Genomic DNA, 22,600 nt, shown 5'->3' on the forward strand with positions numbered 1-22,600 from the left:
AGCCCAAGGGAACTCTGGGCACAGATGGCAGGCATCCAGTGAGGGGAAAGGGCCAAGATAAATGTGAACCAGACTACTGATGGGCAGGGCACCTTCTCCCCAAATTCAGAGACCCTGTGAGCATACGTGGTGTCAGTTGGGTAACAAGGAGTCTGCAGGGTACAGGACACTTAACCATGTTTTCTATCCTGACATCTGATTTCCTGTGGCTTGACTCACCTGCCAATGTTTTAGAATTCTTGATTCTCACCAAGAACATTCCCTTCTAATTCATCTGTTTTCTTGGATAGAAATTACATTTTTTTTTCTGATACAAAATTCAATAAGCCCTGAGACAGTTGACACTGCAACCAGGTAACACATACATCATTTTCTTAAGCAAGCCAGGAGGAAAGTCCATCAAGGTGGACCTGCCTTGATACCCACCTATTTCATACTACCTGTCCTCACCTTCTCTTGAGCCTCCTGGAGATCAGCCTTGTGGGAACCACAGAATTCTGGGCCGGGGCTCCATGAGACATAATGGGGGCTTGTGCCTCTCTGACTCTATCTGATGTGTCTGCTTTGGGGATTGCTGCTCCAGGGGCTTGGCTGCCTTTGTTAGCACTTTGGTTCAACAGGAAAACAGCCCATCTCCTTATATTTATCTGGGACAGTAGCAGCCACATGTCACCCAGGGTCACTGCACCAGGCAGGCTTTTGTGAATAGCAGATGACTGGCAGCAGATGGTGCCCTCACCCTGCACAGCCTGTGGTCCCTGACTATGGTCTCCTGACTTTCAAGGCAATTCATGGGCTGGGCCAATTTTTTTCTTCAGAGAATATGAATTAAGAGGCACAGACATATCAAAATGCCATTTCTGACCACAGAGACAGGTAGAGTTGGGGCCAGAGAGGACACCATGGTTCATTCTCAGCCACATACACATGTTTAGGCTCATTGTTTATATCTTTGTTAAGTGCCAGCTCGGTTCTCGCCTGCCAGCTAGACTTAAAGAGAAGCAGAGAATTTTTCTGAGGAAGGTGGGCTTTGGGGAAAGCAGAAACAGGCATCACAAACTACTCTAGCCTTTCCTTTCTGGGTACAATGTTCTCCCTCAAGCCACACTGGCCTTTTGACAGTTTTTGGAACTAAGTAGGATATTTGCTGCCTCAGGGCCTTTGCACATGCTCTTGGTATGTTTAAAATGCTGTGCCCAGCCTCATCTAAAGGAATTTCTATCTCATCTCCCAGAATGTACCACATTACCCTGTTTATGCCTTTTATACCATATATGACAATATGTATTTGCTTTATTTATTTGTTTCCTTGTTTTCTCTCTAAATCCCCGACAAGAAGATAAGTAGGTACAGAGTGGCCACAGGAGTGGACTATTTGTGTGAGGAAAATAAAAAGCCTGTAAATGAGATGGTCATACTTACGATCTAATGACGATCATCAGGCTATAGCCAAACACGCTAACCCCCACCATGAAGTAAGCCATGGGCAGCCTGTACCTCAGCCACCCGATGGTCCTCTGGTTGTTGTAGTAGCCGTAGAAGAGAGCAGAGTACTTGATGTAGCCCTGTGGGACAGCACAAGCCCATGCTCTGGGTTTGTAAGCTCAGTGCTACAGTCATCAGACATTGCTCTTCTGCCTGGGACTTCTTTCTCAGGGGTGTGATGGGATCCCGAGGGGAAGAAGGCTGGGTTCTGAACATTCCTGTTCTTCCCGTCACTCCCCACTAGTTGCTCCAGAGTCTATCCATGTCCTCATATCTCCCCTCTTTCCTTTCTTCTATCCATGTCTCCATTACACAGAGTGCACAGAGACGCAGAATGAAGAGGAGAGTGTTGTTAACATTTGGGATAAAATTAGAAATTAGCCAAAAAACTAAAAATTGAGTTACCATATGATCCAGCAATCCCACTCCTGGGCATATATCTGGAGGGAACTCTAACTCGAAAAGGTATATGCACCCCAATGTTCATAGCAGCACTATTTACAGTAGCCAAGACATGGAAGCAATCTAAATGTCCATCGACAGATGATTGGATAAAGAAGTTGTGGTATGTTTATACAATGGAGTACTACTCAGCCATAAAAAGGAATATAATAATGCCATTTGCAGTAACATGCATGGACCTGGAGACTGTCATTTTAAGTGAAGTAAGCCAGAAAGAGAAAGAAAAATACCATATGATATCACTCATGTGGAATCTAAAAAAAGAAAAAAGAAAAGAAGACACTAATGAACTTACCTACAAAACAGAAACAGACTAGAAGACGTATAAACAATCTTATGGTTACCAGGGGAAGGGATAAGTCTGAGAGTTCAAGATTTTTAGAGACTAACTACTATATATAAAAATAGGTAAAAACACAAATTTCTTCTGTATAGCACAGGGAACTATATTCAATATCTTGTAATAACTTTTAATGAAAAAGAATATGTAACATCATGTACTGGTCATCTAGAAAGTAATGATTCACTGAGTTATGCAAATATGCCAAATATTGACACATTTCTTATACAATATAAAAAATCCCATTTGTTAATATCTCCATTGATTTCATCAGGGAAGTATTTATTGAGAAACAGCCACTGATGTGATGGATATAAGTTTTTGAAATTTTAAATTTTCACAGATTATTGCTGAATAAACTGTTGCTTTTGGGTAGATAGCATGTTTCAACAGGGGTCTTTGGATGAAGTAAAGAATAAAAGAAATTCTTAGTAGCAGTATATAATTCTTAGTGATATAATAGTTACTTGGAACATCTCTGTTCCAAACAACTTGGGAAAATATTCCACCTCACTTTCACATGTTTCTGAGGGGTCTTGAGTCTGACTATCAGAGTGAAGGATGGTGGCAGCAACTGGACTTCCTCCAAACTTGATAATATTGGGGCATAAAGTGTGAGGTGTTAGATAGACATGGGACTGGAGAGGGAGGAGCAATCAGGTCATGAATAATTATAAACCCAGTTCACAACACTCGGTTTTATTTTATCTGGGAATGGAAATAAATGAATATTGGAGATGGGGAGTGACAGGGTCAGGTTTGCATTTTAGAAAGGTTACCTGGCAGCAGAGGGAATGGAGATTTTGGGGGCTAAGCCAATGCAGGGAGCAGAGGTAGACAAGTCTGACAGTGGTCCTGGTACAATGGGGGCGTTATTCAAAGAAGAGGTGAGAGGGACGGAGAAAAAGGGGACTGATTCAAGAGATGTTTAGTAGATAGGCTCAGATTTAGTGATTGACTGGATGTGCATGGTGGTGGTGAGGAAGAGAAAATGTAGGATGACTTGAATGGTTGGATGAATGGTGATTCCAATAAAGGAGATGCGAAAAAGTGATGTGGGTTTGGTTGGATAGATGTTGAATTTGAGGAGCACATAGGATATGCAGTTGAAGATGCCACGTGAAGCTTGGGGAAAGGCTGGACTGGCAATAGCCCTGGGGTCTTACTGTGGTTATGGCCAGGAAAAAACCATCCTGAGCATCCTGTAAGATTACCTTACATGGACCTGGCAGAATGAGGGGAACAATGGCCTCACAGGGAACTCACATCCATCAGAGTACGTGGCTGAAGAAAGGACCCATGAAGGGAGCTAGGAGGACATGGCTGGCTAGCTCATTCTGCATAGTGCTGGGATCCCATTTGATTAAAGCACTGGCTTTCCAATAATTAAATGCAACATTTCACTTTTATCCATGATCACAAAATGGAAGTGCAGTGGCATGTTGGCAATGGTACCTCAAAGTCCCAAAGGACTGAAAAATCCATGGCTTTTTCTTCCTCAGCCCGAGGCACTGTCTTTCTGGGTATACTTCCATAGGGCATGCCCATCAGTACCTTGTGTGGGGACAGAACAACATGATTATATGTGGAGAAGATGCAAACATGCGGAGACAAGCACATAGTGGGTTAAATCCCTTCTCAGAGCAGGACACATATATCTTTTTTCTTTAAAAAACATTAATCCTTTTCCTGATTTTAAAAGTATGACACACTCATTGTAGAAAATGTGAAAAAGTATAGAAGAGTATTAAAAAATTACTTATTGTGGGGAGGGTATAGCTCAGTGGTAGAGTGCATGCTTTGCATGCACAAGGTCCTGGGTTCAATCTCCAGTACCTCCACTAGAAAAATACATAAATAAATAAACCTAATTACCTACCCCTCCAAAAAAAAAAACCCAAAAAGTTTTTAAAAATTACTTATTAACTTCAAATCTTAATGATAATGACTCTTAGATATTCATATATTCTCTTTTAGTTGTTGTGAGTTTTATATATGTTTTAATTTGGTTATTTAGCTTACTGTTATTTTATGACCAATTCCCTGTGGCATATGGTATTTTTCAAAATAAAATGACTTCAAAATATCTAATCACATGTATGTATCATAAACTTACTTAAAAAATTCCCTATTGATAAGTTAAAAGTTTGGGATTAACAGGTACACACTACTATATATAAAATAGATAAATAACAAGGACCTACTGTATAGCAAAGGGAACTATATTCAATTTCTTATAATAAGCTATAATGGAAAAGAATCTGAAAATATATGTTTATATATGTATGTATATATATAACAATTGCTTTGCTGCACACCTGAAACTAACATTGTAAATCAACTACACTTTAATAAAAAATAAAATTTAAAAAATTCCCTATTTTTGGCCATTAGAATATTTCTAATTCTTCATGTATACACCTTTTTGTTATTAATATCCTTATATATATGACTTTATTCACATCCTTAATTATTAAAAAAAATTAAACTGGATAGCTGCATGTAAATCAATGAGGTTAGAACATACTCTCACACAGTAGACAAAAATAAACTCAAAATGGCTTAAAGATTTCAATATAAGACACGACACAACAAAACTCCTAGAAGAGAACATAGGCAAAACATTCTCTGATGTAAATTGTACAAATGTTTTCTTAGGTCAGTCTCCCAAGACTATAGAAATACAAGCAAAAATAAACAAATGGGATCTAATTAAACCTATTAGCTTTTGCACAGCAAAGGAAACCATAAACAAAATGAAAAGACAACCTACGGACTGGGAGAAAATACTTGCAAATGATGTGACAGACAAGGGCTTAACTCTTCAAGTATACAAACAGTTCATATAACTCAATAACAACAACAACAACAACAAAAAAAACCAATAAAAAAATAGGCAGAAGACCTAAATAGACATTTCTCAAAAGAAGACATACAGGTGGCCAAGAGATACATGAAAAGATGTTCAATATCATTAATTATTAGAGAAATGCAAATTAAAACTACAATAAGGTACCACCTCACACTGGTTAGGATGGCCATCATTAAAAAGTCTACAAATAACAAATGCTGGAGAGGGTGTGGAGAAAAGGGAACTGCCCTACACTGTTAGTGGGAATGTAAATTGGTGAAGCCACTATGGAAAACAGTATGGAGGTTCCTTAAAAAACAAAATTAGAGTCACCATATGATCCAGCAATCCCACTCCTGGGCATATATCTGGAGAAAACTATAATTTGAAAAGATACATGCACCTCAGTGTTCATAGCAGCACCATTTACAACAGCCAAGACATGGAAGCAATCTAAGTGTCCATCAACAGATGAATTGATACAGAAGATATGGTATATATACACAATGGAATACTACTCAGTCATAAAAAGAATGAAATAATGTCATTTGCAGCAACATGGATGGACCTAGAGATTACCATACTAAGTGAAATAAGTCAGGAAGAGAAAGACAAATACCATATGGTATCATTTATATGTGGAATCTAAAACATGACACAAATGAATTTATTTACAAAACAGAAACAGATTCACAGACATTGAAAACAAACTTATGATTACCAAAGGGCAAAAGTGGTGGTGGAGGGGTAAATTAGGAGTTTGGGATTAGCAGATACAAACTACTGTATATAAAATAGATAAACAACAAGGTCCTACTGCATAGCACAGGGAGCTATATTCAAGAGCTTGTAATAAACCATAATGGAGAAGAATATGAAAAAGAATGTGTGTGTGTGTGTATGTGTGTGTGTATATGTATATATATGTGTGTGTGTGTATATATATACACACATACGTATAACTGAATCTCTATGCTGTACACCAGAAACTAACACAACATTGTAAATCAACTTTATGTCAATATATAAGTAGATAAAATCAGAATTGTATTAAATTTACATGTTGATTTAGAAAGGATTGATTTTTTTTAAATGATATTGTTTTCCCTTCAAAGAATGTATCCTCCTGTTTATTTGGTCATATTTTTTTCCTGCAATACTTTATAGTGTTCCTCATAGAAATCTTCTAATTTGTTAAATTTATTACTAGTTATTTTAGAGATTTATTACTATTGTGAGGGCAAAATTTTAAAATTTAATTTCAAACTGGATATTGAATGTGTAGAAAATGCTGTTAATGTTTAAAAAAACTCCAGCCATCTCAATATACTCTTTCTTCTTCAAGAAACTTTTGGTAGATTCCTTAGCGTTTTTTGGGTATACAATAATATCACCTCAAAACTAAAAGAATTTTGTATTTTTTGTATAAAATGTGTAAATTTATTTTTTTTGACTTATTGTGTTAGGTAGAAATTTCAGAATAATGTTGAGGAGTACTAGGATGGGGCACTCCATATTTCTCTTGATTTTTACTAACACAGGCTTTAGTATTTCATCATTTAATGTAACATTATTTCTGTTTTTAAATTTATAGCTTAATCATTTTTAGGTAATTCCCTCCTATTCTTTTTTGTTTGATTTAAAATTTATATTCATATTGGGGAATAGATTGTATATAAAATAGTATATATAAAACATGTGTACATTTGATCATAATGAAAAGAAAATTAACTACTGTGTATTCACTACCTAGCTTAAGAAACAGCATCACCTGGCCTTCATACCACCTTGGATAAGCCTCTCCCAATTTACAGAAACTGAGATAATAAATTTTTTTCAGCAAAATTTTGTGGTATTTTTGTTGCATAGTAATAGATAACTAATACAAACCCAGAGAAATTACCAAGAAAGAAATTAATGAAATAGAAAATTAAGATACATGATTAAGATACATGATAAAGATACATGAATGTGAATGTTTATAGTACCTTTAGTTATCATAGCCCCACTTGGGTTGTTGGAAACAACCCAAATGTCCATAGACTGGTGAATAGATAACAAACGATGGTACATCCATACAATGGAATATTACTCAGTGATAAAAAGGACAAATCATTGATACATGCAACAACATGGATGAATCTCAAAGACCTCGTGCTAAATGAAAGAGGCCAGACACAAAATGCTACATACTGTGTGGTTCTATTTACATGATATTCTGATAAAGGCAAAAATTTAGGGACAAAGTCTGATCACTGCTGGTCAAGGGCTAGAGGTAAGGAGAGATTTCTTCTTGCCAGCACCAGGGCCAAGTGGCTCAGGCAGGACTATAGGAATTACTGTGCCCAGTGCTGGTGGACCACAGGCACCCTTGGAAAATGCTCCAGGCCAACACTGTGGAAATCTGGGATCTCATTCACCACAAATTTCCTGTGTAAATTTGCAAAAGTCACTTAGCCTTTTTTTTGCCTGTCAATTACTCATCTGTAGGTAAGGACCTACCTACATGCATAAGATTATATCTGGGAGGATAGTGAGGAGTGCTATTCAAATGCAAGAGGTTTTTTGGCAGGGTGGTAATACATTATTACATAATGCATTCTATCCCTCTCTTTTTTTTTTTTAGAGTAAAATTAAAAAAAAAAGCCTCACTGAGATAAGAATTCTCCACTAATCTAAAAGTGAAATTAAAGGTAGAAAAATGTAGGGTCCACTGGTTAATTCAGAAACACAAATATTTTGGTTCTATTATTTGTACTGCACTAACAAGACAATTGATGTGAGGATAGAACTTAAAATGAATGATGGATTCTTTGTAAAACAGAGTATTTGATAAATATAAAAGAAAATGGTGGTCATGATAAATAAGCCTCAACACTATCCAAAGATATAGGCAGTTCTTTTCTTACCTCTGGGATTATGACTAGACCAAATATTAAGCCAAAAAGGACGAGGTTAACCCCATACATCCATCGGAGAAAGATGAAATATGATGCCACTGAAGAACCAAAGTGACCTGAAGAGAGAGAGATGGGGGTTGTAAAGGTGGCAGAGGGGGATGTTAACACTGCCAAGCACTTTGTGTGTGTGATGGATTCGATTTTCACATCTGTCTGTGGAATGCACACCCTGACCTCCGTTTTCTTTTCAGGTGAATAACCTTAACCTATCTACCCAAGTTCCTACAATCAGAAAGTGGAGAAGCATAATTTAAATTTTGGTCTGACTAGTCCAAAGCCCGTTTTTTCTTCTGATACAACAGAACCTATGACATAATCTAATCAGTTGGTCAAGAACACAGTCCAAACCCTTGGAAAACCCTTCAGCAAACCAACTAAACACAGCGACATCAAAATACTCACTTTCAATGTCCTTGATCTTCATTTCCCAGGGAATACACTGAGTCTTGAAATTATCAAAGTCTCTTTTAAACTTGGCCCATTTCTGAAATTAAACAGGCAACACCCTCAGTTCATTGACATGCTGCCTTGGGGCCTGGAGGGGGGAGGATGGAGGCGCACGTAGATGTTGATGTGTCAACATGAGGTCGACGTGTGAGCTGCTGAGCCCAGGCTGCCAGCGGTGGATGCTCACATCTCCACTTTCCAAAGTCAGATGTGAATAAGAGAAAACCCAGGGCAACACAATACCCTGCATTTGTCTACAGTGCCGATAAAATTTCAGGTTTGGACAGTTTATACATGAACTTAGGAATTCTGCATACAATTTCTGATTTGGGGGGATCAAATTGGCTTAACAACCTCTGATAGTAACTTCCTTCATCTTAAAGCAAAAATTCAAGGGAAAAAAGAAATCTTACAACTCCTACATCCACATTTGGCAGAGAGCCAAGTGCCTTAATCTGACAGGAATTATTGCTAAACTCCAAGGTTGATGGAAGTGATAAAGAGATGTCAGCCTATGGTTTCCCATTCTTTCCTGGTGAAACTACAATCTGCTTTTTTTTCTAAAAGAAGTTAGGAAGGCATTATGCCCATTTCTGTGGTCTGCTCCAGCTCTGACACTCAGTTTGTACTAATTAGAAACCTGAGTAGCTTGCCTGCCTGCTAGCTGGGTGAAAATCTGTCAACTCTTCAAAGGGCTGCTTTCCAACAGCCCCACCCTCTGGGAATAAATCCATTTGGAATTGAAAAAAAAAAAAAAAACAACTCATAGAAAACAGCAGGCAAAGAGGAAGTAGGGAAAAATCCTAAGATCAGTTTCTATTATTGCAAAGGTCTCAAAAGAATTTGTTCATAAAGGAAATGATATTTGCCTTTGTAAATTCACTAAAGAATAAAAGGAAAAATTTATCCAAAGGAAACAGGTGGGCTTCCAGACCTGAAGGCTTTGACTATATCATGATCAGATAATTATTATATAAGGAAGGTAGAGCCACCTGGCAGAAGAGAGATATACTCACAGATGCCAAGGAGCAGAGGGGCCCATAAGCAAAAGGCTGGTTGATAATAATGGCAAGGATATCCCTAAGGCAGGAACGGACGTAGGGAATGGCAGATGGCGGACACTGGGCACTCCAGTCCCATTGCTTCCTCTCCCTTTCCAAGTTCCATTTCTGTGCTTAAAACCCAGCTTTGGCTTATTTGGCCTCTTCTATAGGTCTGTCTGTAAGGAAAGCATTTGCCCATCACCTGGGCTGTGAGTATTTTGGGTTTTATGACAGTGATTTTTTCATTGCAAATTAAAAAATTGGAATTGGGATTATGGTTTAGCTTCCCGTATAACTAACTCTACTATCAAAAATAAAAGGCACTGTTGACATGGACTTAAAAATTTTCAATTCTTGCATCAGTTATTTCTCCTTATAAATTAAGAATCTGGTATCTGGTTTTATCAGTCTCATAAGCTTTAATAATGTGAGTTCTCCCCTGAGAGACAGATCACCTATCAGGGTGCTGATAAAATCAGTAAAAAATATATCCTTGCAAGGCTGAGGACCAATGGAGTAACGAAAGTTGCTAAGTGAGGTCCCTGGAGACGTCGTCTGCCAGTTGGTCACTTGGCAACCACTTGACAGCCCCTCAAGGCTGTGGGCATCTCAGCCTGGAAAGTGATGCCTGGAGGCAGGCAGGGCAGAAGCAGAGAGAGGCCTGGAGGAAGCTCTGCATTGAAACGCTCATCTTTCATTGGTTCAGGGAATCAGAAAACTGAGCTGGGGTGTGGGTAGGGGAAGACCCTGACTCCTTTCCTCAAGCTGCTGAGGTGGTAGCTGCTGCCCTGGGACTGGGTTCTGAGCTGTCTTGCTCTTCAGCTGTATGTAGGAAAGAAGAGTTCAAACAGTGGTCGAAGGAGACACGGGCACATCCTGTCTGTGGATGAAATCTGGATCTGAATAACTAAAAACAACTAGGGAAATCTGAGAAATAGTATGGCAGAACAAGGAAAAAGGGACAACATTCTTTGAGATTTTTGGAAAGCATTTCCTGTAGGAAACATAACTAAATTCTTAGTAGGATACAAGAAATATGGCTTCTAGAGTAAAGGATAGCAACCAGAGATTTTAAAAAGAACACAGGTAAAGTACGGAAGGACTGATTACAAGATTGCTAAAAGTTCAGTAATAGAATGAAAATTAACATGACACTTTGAGACAGAAGAAAATTGATTCAATGATATTGAGAATAAACTTGAGAAATTTCTGAGAATGCAAAGAGAGAGAAAGCAAAGAATTAAAAACAATGAGGGAAAGTAAACACAAAGAACAGAGGCTTGGCAGCCATCCTTTTCCTAACAAAGAAGCTAGATACATTTGAATTGAAACATGATTGAACAGAATCATTTATCAGATATATTTGAAGCACACATTCTTCAATTGGAAAAAAAAAGATCTGAGTGTGCAGTTCAGTGGTAAATGGTTTTAAGATAAAATTAACAAAATGACTCATAGATAGTTGTCAGGCAACTGTAACAGAAAAGGGAGAAAAAGTAATATTAGGAATAATAAGGATTCAAACTTAACATATATAGAATGTAACTTACACAAACTGTGGAACTACCATATACAACTTTCTGTTAATACATATGAAAATCTTGATGAAATGATCAAGTTTGGGGAAGAATATAAAATATTAAGATGGCTCCCCAAAAAAGTTAAAACTTGAATAAGCCAATATTCAAAACAGGAAAAATATTTTAAAAATTACCAAGATATTCTATAAAAATGCTTCCTGATCTATACAGTTTTAAGGGTGTCGTCATTTGGATTTCCAAAAAAAGAATGATCGTGCTCTAGAAACTGATTTACAGCATAAAAAGGAGATAATGCTATTTATTTAATGTTATAAAGCAAGTGTAGCCCTAGTATTAAAATTTGCCAAGACAGCATGTGTACATGCATGTGCACACATAAATTCAGATCAATCTTATGAAAATTTATGTAAAAATCATAAAATACTGAAAAATCAGACATGCCTGTGGAGTTAAAAATAATGGATTATGACTAAGGTTATTCCAGAAATAAAAGTAAGTTTACTAAGAGAAGGGAAAAGTATTTGATCAAATCTAACATCTATTTCCAATGAAATGGAAGTGAGAAAGGAGATCTGTTTCAAGGCAGAAACTCCCATCTACTTAAAGTGAAACACTAGAGTCATTTTCATTAAAGTGATGGAAAAGCAGAGACCTGTGATCACCATCATCATTTGAAACTGTCCTAGGATTGTTAACTCACACTTTAGGATAGGAATGATTTAGAAGAACCCAAGAAGAAGCATCTTTATATCCACAATCAGATGAAAATTATTAGCACTAATAAGGGAGTACAAGGGAGGAACCAGATTTAAAAATTAATACACGGGGGTGGGGGTGGGTATAGCTCAGTGGCAGAGCACATGCTTAGCATGCAGGAGGTTCTGGGTTCAATCCCGGGTATCTCCATTAAAAAAAAATTAATACACAAATATATAGCTTTCCTACATGCCAGCAATATCTAGTTATTAAATAAACAGAAAATGATCCCATTTACAAAAGCAACTAAACATAAACTTTGTAGAAATAAACATAAGACATGGAAAAGGTCTCTATAAAGAAAAATGACAAATTTTGCTGAAGGATGTAAAAATAAGTCTTGAGAAATGTATGGTATTCTTAGATGTAAAGACTAAATATTGTATAGCTAAGTTTTCCCAAATTAAATCAAGGATTTAAAAAAATTTCCAATAAAAATCTCAATGGGATATAACTGGAAATTGCCAAAGTGATTTTACAAATGCATATGGGGGGAAAAAAGAATGCAAACAAAATAAAACAAATGCATATGAAAACGTAGGCAAGACTGGCCAATATATTTTTGAAAAACAAAGGTAAAAAGAGGAAGCTAGCCCTATGAGGCACAGAATTAACAGCTGAAATGATGAGTTCAATAAAAGCTCTAAAACAGGCGCTATGCAAGGATTAAGTGAATGAAAATGATAGTTTTTCAAATCAGTAGGTAAAGGAAGGCTAATTCAGTAAGTTCCACAATAAATGTCCAATCAGAGAACATTACCCGAGCCTCCATCAGAAGACCAGGTTATGACATAACTCAACACAGCAGAGCTGTCCCTACGCCCTGTCAACACCACAGTTTATCGTCTGTATGATTCAGACGACACCATAGCCCTTCTTGGTCTCCACCCAGTCAATGAGTCTTGATTTGGGGGACTAGAAAATAAGATCCTAGTGGATTCAGCATCACTGATTTTGTGAGTTTAGTTCTTCCCTGGAGAGGAAACAAGTCTCAAGTATATTGACGCCCCCTACAGATGTGTATAGAGACATGGACAGGATACAGTTGGTTTCTACTCCCGGACAAATCAGAATGGCTGACTGGACCTCACGCTCAGGATTCTGGGGAAGCCGAACACAAACAGTGAATCAGGGTAGGGGCCTGGGATGTCACCCAAGTTCAGGAGCTGAGCAAGTCCTCCCACAGGTTTGCGGGCTCTGCACCACACACCTTAGCCATCAGCATCCTACAGGCGTAGAGTCGCTTGCCTTTCCCCTTTCCCAAGGCTCCTTCATACTTCTCCACAAATTCTTGGGCCTCCCTGGTTAGGGGGGGAAAAAGGCAGGAATTCAATTAACACCCAAGCAAAAGATATCTGAACTCTGAGGATGTGTATGTGGCTGAAAGCCCTAAGGGTTTTACATCCCTAGTTAGAGTGTAAGTTCCACGAAGGTGGGGCATTTTGTCTGTTTTGTCCACTGAAGTTTCCCAAAAGCCAAGAATAGTGATTGGTACACGGTAGGCACCGTAGGCAGAATTTTGGTTCCCATGACCTTTGCCCCCTGGCGGTACACCTATGAAAGGGAAAAGGGACTTTGCAGATGTAATTAATATTACTGACTTTAGGGAGATTATCTGGATATCTGGAAGGGCCCATGCAATCATGTGAGTCCTTAGAAACTAAGACGAGGAAGGCAGGAGAGACAGAGAGAGATGTGGCAGATGGGGAAATCAGCGAAATTAGAAGAAAGAGTATTCTCCACCCTCTGTTGCTGGGGCCCCTCTGGAGGACACCACATGGAAGGCAAGAGAGAAAAAATGAATTCTGTCCAAGGCCAGGGAACCTGGAAGAGGACCTCAAGTCCCACATGGGAGGGAACCACAGCCTTCCCATATCTTGATTTTAGCCTGGGGAGACCCTGAGCGGAGAATCCAGCTGCGCCATGCTGGACTTCTGACTGGCACAATTGTGAGCTAATAAGTGAATATTGTCTTAAACTGTTAAGCTTGTGGTAATTTGTTAGAACAGCAGTAAAAAACAAATACAGCATTCAGGAGATATTCGTTGAGTACATGAACGTTGGATGAGTGAGGGAACATCCAAGTAAGATTGCAGGAGAGATATGTGGATGGGTTTGTCTATTAAATATTCTTGTCAATAAAGTGGCCCAAATAGCAGTTGGGGAGACACAGTTGGGGTGGCCAGCGATTACTGCTGGGAGAGAAGGGGTGTATTGTGTGGCTTTAGTGCCAGAGAGACCCAGGCAGGATTCTGTGCCTTTTGGAGTGGCAGAGTTTTCATCTAAAAATGGGGATAATGTTATGAGACTTAATTATGTAAATGTGTGTGAGGTGAGCTCAGTGATTTCTCTTAGCAGGCAGTCACCCGTCCCCTTCTGGGAAAACAGCAGCTCCTGGACTGAGCAGCTGATAAGGTTCTGTACTAGCCCAGGGGGCTGATGTGAGGAGCCCTCTGCTCCCCAACTTGCCTGGACGAGGGAACACTCTGAAGTTGACCTAGAGCATCTCTCAGAGAGACTATATACCTCCAAAACCTCCCCCTCACCGTGAAGGAGATCAGATTCAAAATCACACTTAATTTTGAGAAGCAGAGGTAAAAATAGACACAGGGCAGCTTGCATCTGGTGGCATCCTTACAGAGCTTTGCTGTCCCATGCAGAATGCTGGGAGAGTGTATTGGCCAGCCTGAGTTCCAGAAGACATCTGGATAAAGGCAGAAAACACAGGTGGCCAAAAGGAGGTGGCTGGAGGTGGCTGGAGGTGGCTGGAGGTTGAAGGTGATGTGGGCTATGCTGGTCTGTTGTTTTCCTTTGTCCCGAAGCAGTTTTTATTTTTCAGTTGTGGAGACAAGGATCAAACAGATGTTGAGCTCACTCTAAGTGGAAATTCAGATCAGCCAGGCCACGGCATCTGCTCTAGGGACGTCACTGAATCAATCTGAGGGCAGCTGAGGTTAACTTAGTTTGCCTGGCTTCCCATATGTGGTGGTTTTAAACTATGTTAGCAAATTATCTGACATTCCTCCCTTTAAAATGTAGAACTGAATTCTTCTCCCCTTGAATGTGGGCCAGACTTAATGATTTGCTTCCAATGATTAGAAAATGGTAGAAGCAATAGTTTCTGACTTCTGAGATTAGGACATAAAGGGTTTTGTGGCTTTCCCTTTGAAATCCCCCTCTTTTGGGGAAAGCCAGCTGCCTTGTTAGGCAGACACTTAAGCAGCCTATGGAGAGGCCTGAGCCCCCTGCTAAGAACCAGAACCAACTTTTCATCCATGTAAGCAACCTTGGAAGTGGATTCACCAGCCCCATCCTCTGAAGGCTGAAGCCCTGACCAACATCTTGACTCAACCTTATGAGAGACCCCAAGCCAGAACTGCCCAGTTAAGCGGCTCCTGAATTTCTGAACAATAAAAGATAATAAATGTTTATTATTGTTTTGAACTACTAACTTTTGGGGTAACTTGTTACATAGCACTGGAAAATTAATACACTGTAGAATCCAAGCCACTGATCTCTTTGGTGCGTATGTGTGTAGGATTATCCTGTTTTCTTGGTGGATTGGTCCTTTTATCATTATGTAGTGTCCCTCTCTTTCCTGGTAATTTCTTTACTCTGAAGTTGACTTTATCTGATATTTACAGAGCTTCTTCTACTTCCTTTCGGCTAATGTTTGCGTAGTATACTTTCTGTCATCCTTTTACTCTCAGCACACATACATTGTATTAAAGTGAGTTACTTATAGACTGCATATAGTTGGATCATCTTTTAAATCCACTCTGCCAATCTCTGTCTTTTAACTGATGTATTTAGATCACTAACATTTGATGTAATTATATATATATTATGGTTTAAACCTGTCATTTTATTTCTTGGTTTCTGTTATGTTTTCCATTTTTGCTTTCCTTTTTTTCCTGCTTTTCTGTGGGTTTCTTGAACATTTTTAGGACTCCATTTTGTTTCATCTAAAGCACTTTTGAGTGTATCTATTTGTATAGCCTTTTTTTTTTTTTTTTAAATGGAGGTACTGGGGATTGAACCCAGGACCTTGTGCATGCTAAGCATGAGCTCTACCACTGAACTGTACCCTCCCCACCTCTCCTTTATTTTTGAAGGATATTTTTCCTGGATATAGAGTTCTGGGCTGACAATTCTTTTCATTTAGCACTTGAAGAATTGTGTCAACACCTTCTGCCCTCCATGGCTTCTGATGAGAAATTTGTCATTCTAATTGTTTTTCTTCCATAGTAATGCATTGTTGCTCTCTGACTGCTTGTAAGTACTCAGAAATTTGACCATGATGTGTATGAACATGGATTATTTTGGGTTTATCCTGTTTGGGTTTTGTTTAGCTTTCTGTTTTGCCAAATTTGAGAAATTTTCAGTCATTATATCTTTGAAGACTTTTTCAGCCCCACTCTCTTTCTTCTTTTCTTTTAAGACTCCTTTTTTCCTTTCATATCGAGGACAACGGATTTGGAGGAGACACTAATGTTAGATCATTTAGTATAATCCCACATGTATCTGAGGCTCTGTTCACTTTTTTCTCTCTGTAGTTCAGATTGGGTGATTCTTCTTGTTCTACCTTCACCTTCATGGATTCTCTGCTCTGTTCTCTGAATTCTGCTGTTGAGCCCATTCACTGAGTTTTTAAAAATTTTAGTTACTATATTTTTTACTTCTAAAATTTCCAGTTGTTCTTCTTTATATGTTTTCATTTTCTGAGACGTTCTATTTCTTCATTTGTTTCACATGTTCATAATTGCTTACTGAAATCTGTTTATGATGGTTTCTTTAAAATCTTTGTCAGATAATTCTAACATCTGTGTCATCTTGATGTTAGCATCTGTTGATTATCTTTTGTTATTCAGTTTGAGATCTTCCTGGTTCTTGGTATGATGAGTGATTTTTCAGTTGAAGCCTGGACATTTGAGATATTACATTATGAAGCTCTGGATCATATTTAAATCCTGTGTTTAAGCAGGACTCCACCGACACCACTCTAGTAGCTGAAGGGGGTTGCTGCCTGGTTACTTCCAGGTGGAAGTCCAGATTATTCACTTGGCCTCCTTTGACACCTGGGGCTGGGCCGGAGCTCCTTGTTACTACTGAGCAGAGCTGGGAGTTCAGGCTCCCACCACGGATGGGAGTTCAGGCTCACATCATCCTGGCTGGAAGGGATACCTTGTAACTGCCAGCTGGTGGTGAAAGTTTAGATTCCCCATGCGGCCTCCACTGATACCATGGGGAGAGGGAGGGTTCATTACTGCCCAGTAGGGATGAAAGTCTCTGCTCCCCACTTGGCCTTCTTCAGCACCTTGGTGGAAGCATTGTGGGCACCATGTTACAGCCTGGCATGGAGGAAAGCTAGGCTTCCCCACTTGGCTTTTGCTGCTGGGGTGGAACTAGGGCTGCTCTTTTGCTTGTGGTGTTTGGCTGGAATAGGGTTGTTATTGTCTACAAGTTTTCCGCCTTGCCAGGCTGTCCTTTTCCTGGTCCTTCGGCTAGAGAGAGCAAACTTTTCTTGAATTGTTTTTGTCTGTGTCTGTTGGCATTTTGGGGCTGCCAGCTTCTCCATTATCCAGTCTGGATACATAAGGCAAAAAGGAAGTCTGGAACCCAATGCCCTGTCATTCTTTGGCCCTGAGGTCCTTAGCCAGTCTGCCTTCTTCTCTCCACCATTCCGAGTTTCTAATTTTTGCTTTACATACACTATCCAGGGTTTAGGGTGTACTTAGTGGGAAGAAGATGGAGAAGTATGTCCACTCCATCTTCCTGGAAGTAGAATTCTTCAGATCTCTCTGAAGGAAGCAAGCATTTTGGGTAGTTTTCTAACACATCAGGTTTCTGACAAAGCTGAGGGACACACCTGGTTAATTCTATGATTAAAGCAAATTACCTAACTCATGGGCATTAGAGGTTCTTCTGCCAACATCACAGCCTGCCTTGTGTCATTACTAACATGGACATTAATGATGTCTTCTCTGATTCATATTTGCTTACCATCCTCCTCTCAGAGCTCAGCATGGCGTCTGGCACAAAAGATGTTCATGCTTTAATAATAGCAATGACTACTATTTATTGATTGCATACTATATGCTGGGCACGTAAATAAATATTTTGAATTTGTCAGAACAACTCTGCAAGGGAGATATTATTATTATTCCTACTTTAACAAATGAGGGATGGGAGGCTTGGGGAGGTTAAGGGAAGGAAAGCAGCCTGAGGGGGATTCAAAAGCCAGCCAAAGCCACCCAGATATGGTAGAGGTGTGAATGCAGGCCTGCCCCAGTTCACTGCTGTTGCTTTTTATACCTTAACATCCTCCTTTGATTGTCTACAACACCTATGCTGAGGTCAACCAGCTGCCTGAGTGGGCCAGAGACTGGGGTTCCCATACCGTCGCTTCTAAAAAATGATATAGTCTGGGGATGCTATCTGCAGTTGAAGACTTTACTGCCAGAAGAGGAAATCATACAGGAGACAAAGAGGTGTATTCTAGAATGTCTAGTAATTCTAGAGAGGCAATTACAATTTAAGAGTGCAGGTTCTGGAGCCAGAATTCCACTTAACTCACTGTGTGACCTTGGGCAAATTACTAGACTGCTCTGTGTCTCAGTTTGCTCATCAGGAAAATGGAGGCAATAACAACAGCACCTACATCATCGGGTGACTATGAGGATGAAATGAATTGTTACACATATAGCACCCAGAACAGTTCCTGGCATAACGGGAGCGCTCAGCAAATGTTGGTGATAGGTAAAAAAAAGAAAGAATAGTAAAAGATGAGTAAGACACAGCTCTGCACACAAGAGCATCTAGACAAGTGAGGGGCAGCGCCTTGGGGATCAGAGAGGCAGTAACTAACTCAGTCTGAATGCAGGGAGGGGCAATGGGGACTTGCCTGCAGAGGGGACACGTGGCCTGAGTGTCACAGGGTGTATTAGGAAGTGGCCAGGTGGGCTGGTAGCGGCACTGCTGGGGTGAAGACCCAGAGGCTGGAGAGCCCGAGACTTGAGTCTGGGATAGGGAGTCTTGTAAGAGGGAAGAGGAAAGAGGGAGGCCTGGCGGGAAGAGATTACTGTCTGTCAGGGAGCCCTGCTCCAATGAGAGAGACAAGAGTCTTTTCAACATCTCAGGCCTTGGCCACTTCCCACTCCCATCCAGAGCAGGAACTCAGCCCCACAGGCCAGGAGGAGACGTCAGACTTCTCCTCTGGCCAGCTGAATGGCCCTCAGGGATTTTCATGGTCCCTAAGACTTCCAGCCAGCTGGAGATCTCATTTCCATAAGCATCAAGGTTGCTCTTTTTCCACTGTTAATAAAAGATGTGTTCAGGTGACACCTGAGTGGGGGTGAGGTTCTGTCAGAGTGACAGATGGAAGGAGGAAGAACCCAGCCCTGGGGGATCAGGAAGAAGAGACTCAGGAAAAGAGAGGTGGGAAGGCAGACAGCCCACTGCCTGCAGCTGTCCTTACTGCCCAAACTGCAGCCACCAGCCACAGGTGATGATTTAAATTGAAATAAATTAAAATAAAACAAATATTCCATCTCTCAGTTGCACTGACCACTTGCCAAGTGCTCACTAGCTACATGTGACTGGCGGCTGCGCTATTAGTGAAGATTTAGAACGCTTCCATCATCAGAGAAAGTTTTGCTGGTCAGCGCTGGCCTGGAGGGCACGCACGGAGCCATTTCTTCCTGCAGCAGAGTTGGAGAAAACGCAAACATTTGCAGGGCAGTGGAGTAAGGTCTGTTTACCAGGCTCCTTGCCAGGGTCTGCACTGTGTTTGCGCAGCCGGCATCTCTGCTGGGCCTCTTGTGCACAAACAGTGAGGCTGAATGTCAAAATATGGCAGCCAAACTGTTCTATGTGATAAAGGGCGAGGCGTTTGACTTGAGCAATGAGGCAACTCAGGTGTGAGAGGAGCCAGGGAAAATGGCTTTATCCAGAAGGAAGGAGGAAGGGGGTGTCACCCCAAACTTGTGGTAGAAAGACTGAGGTGGGACTTGGAGGAAGTTGGTAGCGTTGGATGGGACTTTTTAAGTAAAAACTTCCTGCCCTTCTCTCCAAAGTACAGCAGGGACGTGAGCTATAAAATGCTTGGTGTGCCGGCCTGTCTTACGGAAACCAGGGAAGCGGCTGAGTTGAAAATAGGAGTTGGGGCGAGGGTATGGGGCCAGATGGTACTCATGCAGCATCACTGCAAGCTTGGCCCCACGTAGGTATTTGAGACACAAGCGTAGCTAAGACAGACCCTCTCCCTGCTCTCCACGCTGCATGTGAGTGTGTGACACATGGAGAGACTGTGGTGCTTGAAGAACACGAGAGGTCTGAACTTGTTGAGGTGGGGGTCACAGAAAGCCCCCCCGAAGGAGGCATCTCTGCTGGGTTATGAGGGAGGCACAGAAGCCACCAGATGAGGTAGAACTTGGGACAGAAGAGCTGGCCAGGCAGTGAGGGGTGGGGCGTTGCCAGAGGGCCAAGATCCTTGTCGCTGGCCAACAGGCCTGGCTCTATGGGCACCCCTCTCAGCGCTGTGCTGTGTCGGGGACGGGGTGGGGGACCAAAGCAGGGCGGGAGGGTGAATCCCGCTTCTTGTCAAGCCCTCTTGGGGTGGAGAGGAGGAAGGGACTCCCATGCCCATCAGCGGAGCTGAGCCTCCTGAACGTGGAGAGGCCCTGGCAGACCACACCCGCTCACCTGAGCTCCGCCAGCTTCCTCGCCATGGGCCAGGGCTTGCTCCGCATGGTGGCAATGAGCTTCTTCTTGTCTTCCACCTGCTCCAGAATCCGGGCCAGTTCCTCCTCAGACAGAGACTCCCCACAAGAGGCACTGGAGGCTGAGGAGGAAGACCTGGAGCAGAGGCAGGGAGGAGCAGAGGAGAGTGAGGAGGAGGCAAGGGTCCTCAGGTGTTCTGTGGGATGCGAGGAGCCCACAGCAAGACAGGTGGGCCATGCTCCCCACGCTCCTGGCTCTGACCACCTGCACAGGCCTGCCCTGCTCAACTCCCACCTCCTGGCAGAGGAGGCCACCACTCTGTCCTGCAGCCCAAGGCACTGCCAGGGCTGCCTCCCCAATCTCCATTTCTCTGGTCCTCCCAACACAACACACCCCAGTGCAGGGCTGCCTGATGGAAATAAATATGAGCCATGTATTTTAATTTAAAAAATTCTAGTAGCCATATTAAAATGATAAAAGGATGTGGGTAAAATTAATTTTAAAATACATTTCATTAAAATTTTTTTTGTTCTTGAAAATAGAAAGCAAAAATCCTCAACTTGTAAATCATGCAATTAAAGCTGATTACTTATAAATATGAAGTTTGGATCACTGTACAGACTGTTAAATTTGATTTCTTATTACCTGTTGTTAAATAAACAATGTGAAACAGACAAAAATTTGTGTGTGTGTTTTTTTTGGAGGGAGGGGCAAGTAATTAGGTTTATTTATTTTTATTCATTTATTTTAATGGAGGGAGGTATTGGGGATTGAATCCAGGACCTCATGCATGCTAAGCACACGCTCTACAACTGAGCTGTACTCTCCCTACCAATAATACATTCCATTTAACCCAATATATTTAAAATTATAATTTCAACATGTAGTCAATGTAAAAATTACTAACGAGATATTTTACATTCTTTCTGTACTGTCTTAAAAATCCGACGTTCGACTTGTCCTCACAGCAGATGTCATCAGACGTGAAATTTTCACCGAACATATTTAATCTGTATTTAGATTTCATAATATATGTAGTTGAAAGAGTAGATTCACATACCCACATTGTTTTAGACATGCTTAAGTTTCCTGATAAATGAGTCAAGTAACAGAGTATCATTTTCATTGGACTTTCGCATTCTGTATTGACAAAATTAGTTTTTTTTTTTTTTTTTAAGAAGAAATGCTTTGGCTTGAAAGTTAAATCATTTTCAGAACTACATTTGTCTGTTCAAGTTAAGTAAATTCACTAGCTCTTGGGTTAAGTCAGTGGTATTAACACTGAATTAAAATTAAATTGAATTAGAAATTCAGTTCCACAATGGAAAAGAATCTGAAAATATATGTATATATATTTGTGTGTATGTGTATAACTGAATTACTTTGCTGTACCCCTGAAACTGATGTGGTAAGTCAACTACACTTCAGTAAAAAATAAAAATAAATAAAAAGAAAAGAAATTCAGTTCCTCAGTTACACCAGCCACATTTCAAGTGCCCAGCATGTGGCTAGTGGCTAGTGGCTAGTGGCTAGTGTACTGGACAACACAGCTGCAGAGAATGCCCAGCTGGACGGTGTGATGACCCTCGCCATCTCACAGACAAGAGTGTGTACTCAGATGCTGCAAAATCCAAGTTCTTGTTTGTGCTGCTCACAGCCTCCTTCACTCAAAAACAGTGACTCTCAGCTGAGTTGGCAGCAGCTGATGGGTGGTGAGGGAAGAGCTGGAGAAGGGTTCTGCCTGGGAAGTCTTTAACTTGGCAAGTTTCCTACATGGAAATATCAGGATGTGGGCTTTGGTTATTGCAGGTTTTACAGACCAGTTTGCAGCAGCCTCTGTGAGATTTAGCTTTTCATTAACTCCTGAGAAGCAAAGGAGAGATCATAGGAGGGAAGTGAAGAGGAGGGGGCCCTAGCCCTTGAGCGCTGGAAAGCCTGGAGCACAGGGACTTTTTGTCTTATCTCCTGCACACCCTAGGAGATCTGCCTTTGAG

At 40.8% G+C, this 22,600-nt stretch overlaps 1 protein-coding gene across 1 annotated transcript in view; it reads right to left on the minus strand.

The window, feature by feature from the left end:
* The window catches only part of TMC2 (transmembrane channel like 2), a 50,550-nt gene that overhangs the window by 26,182 nt on the left and 1,768 nt on the right, over window positions 1-22,600 (minus strand). Inside the window, exons 2-7 of the mRNA XM_074347033.1 lie at window positions 20,589-20,741; window positions 13,096-13,186; window positions 8,501-8,582; window positions 8,048-8,154; window positions 3,743-3,841; window positions 1,423-1,565 (exon numbers count right to left, since the gene is read on the minus strand). Of these exons, the coding sequence (XP_074203134.1) occupies window positions 1,423-1,565; window positions 3,743-3,841; window positions 8,048-8,154; window positions 8,501-8,582; window positions 13,096-13,186; window positions 20,589-20,741 (675 nt within the window). The remainder of the gene's footprint in view (window positions 1-1,422; window positions 1,566-3,742; window positions 3,842-8,047; window positions 8,155-8,500; window positions 8,583-13,095; window positions 13,187-20,588; window positions 20,742-22,600) is intronic.

The sequence above is a fragment of the Camelus bactrianus genome, chromosome 19, assembly GCF_048773025.1.
Source record: "Camelus bactrianus isolate YW-2024 breed Bactrian camel chromosome 19, ASM4877302v1, whole genome shotgun sequence".
Classification (NCBI taxonomy): domain Eukaryota; kingdom Metazoa; phylum Chordata; class Mammalia; order Artiodactyla; family Camelidae; genus Camelus; species Camelus bactrianus.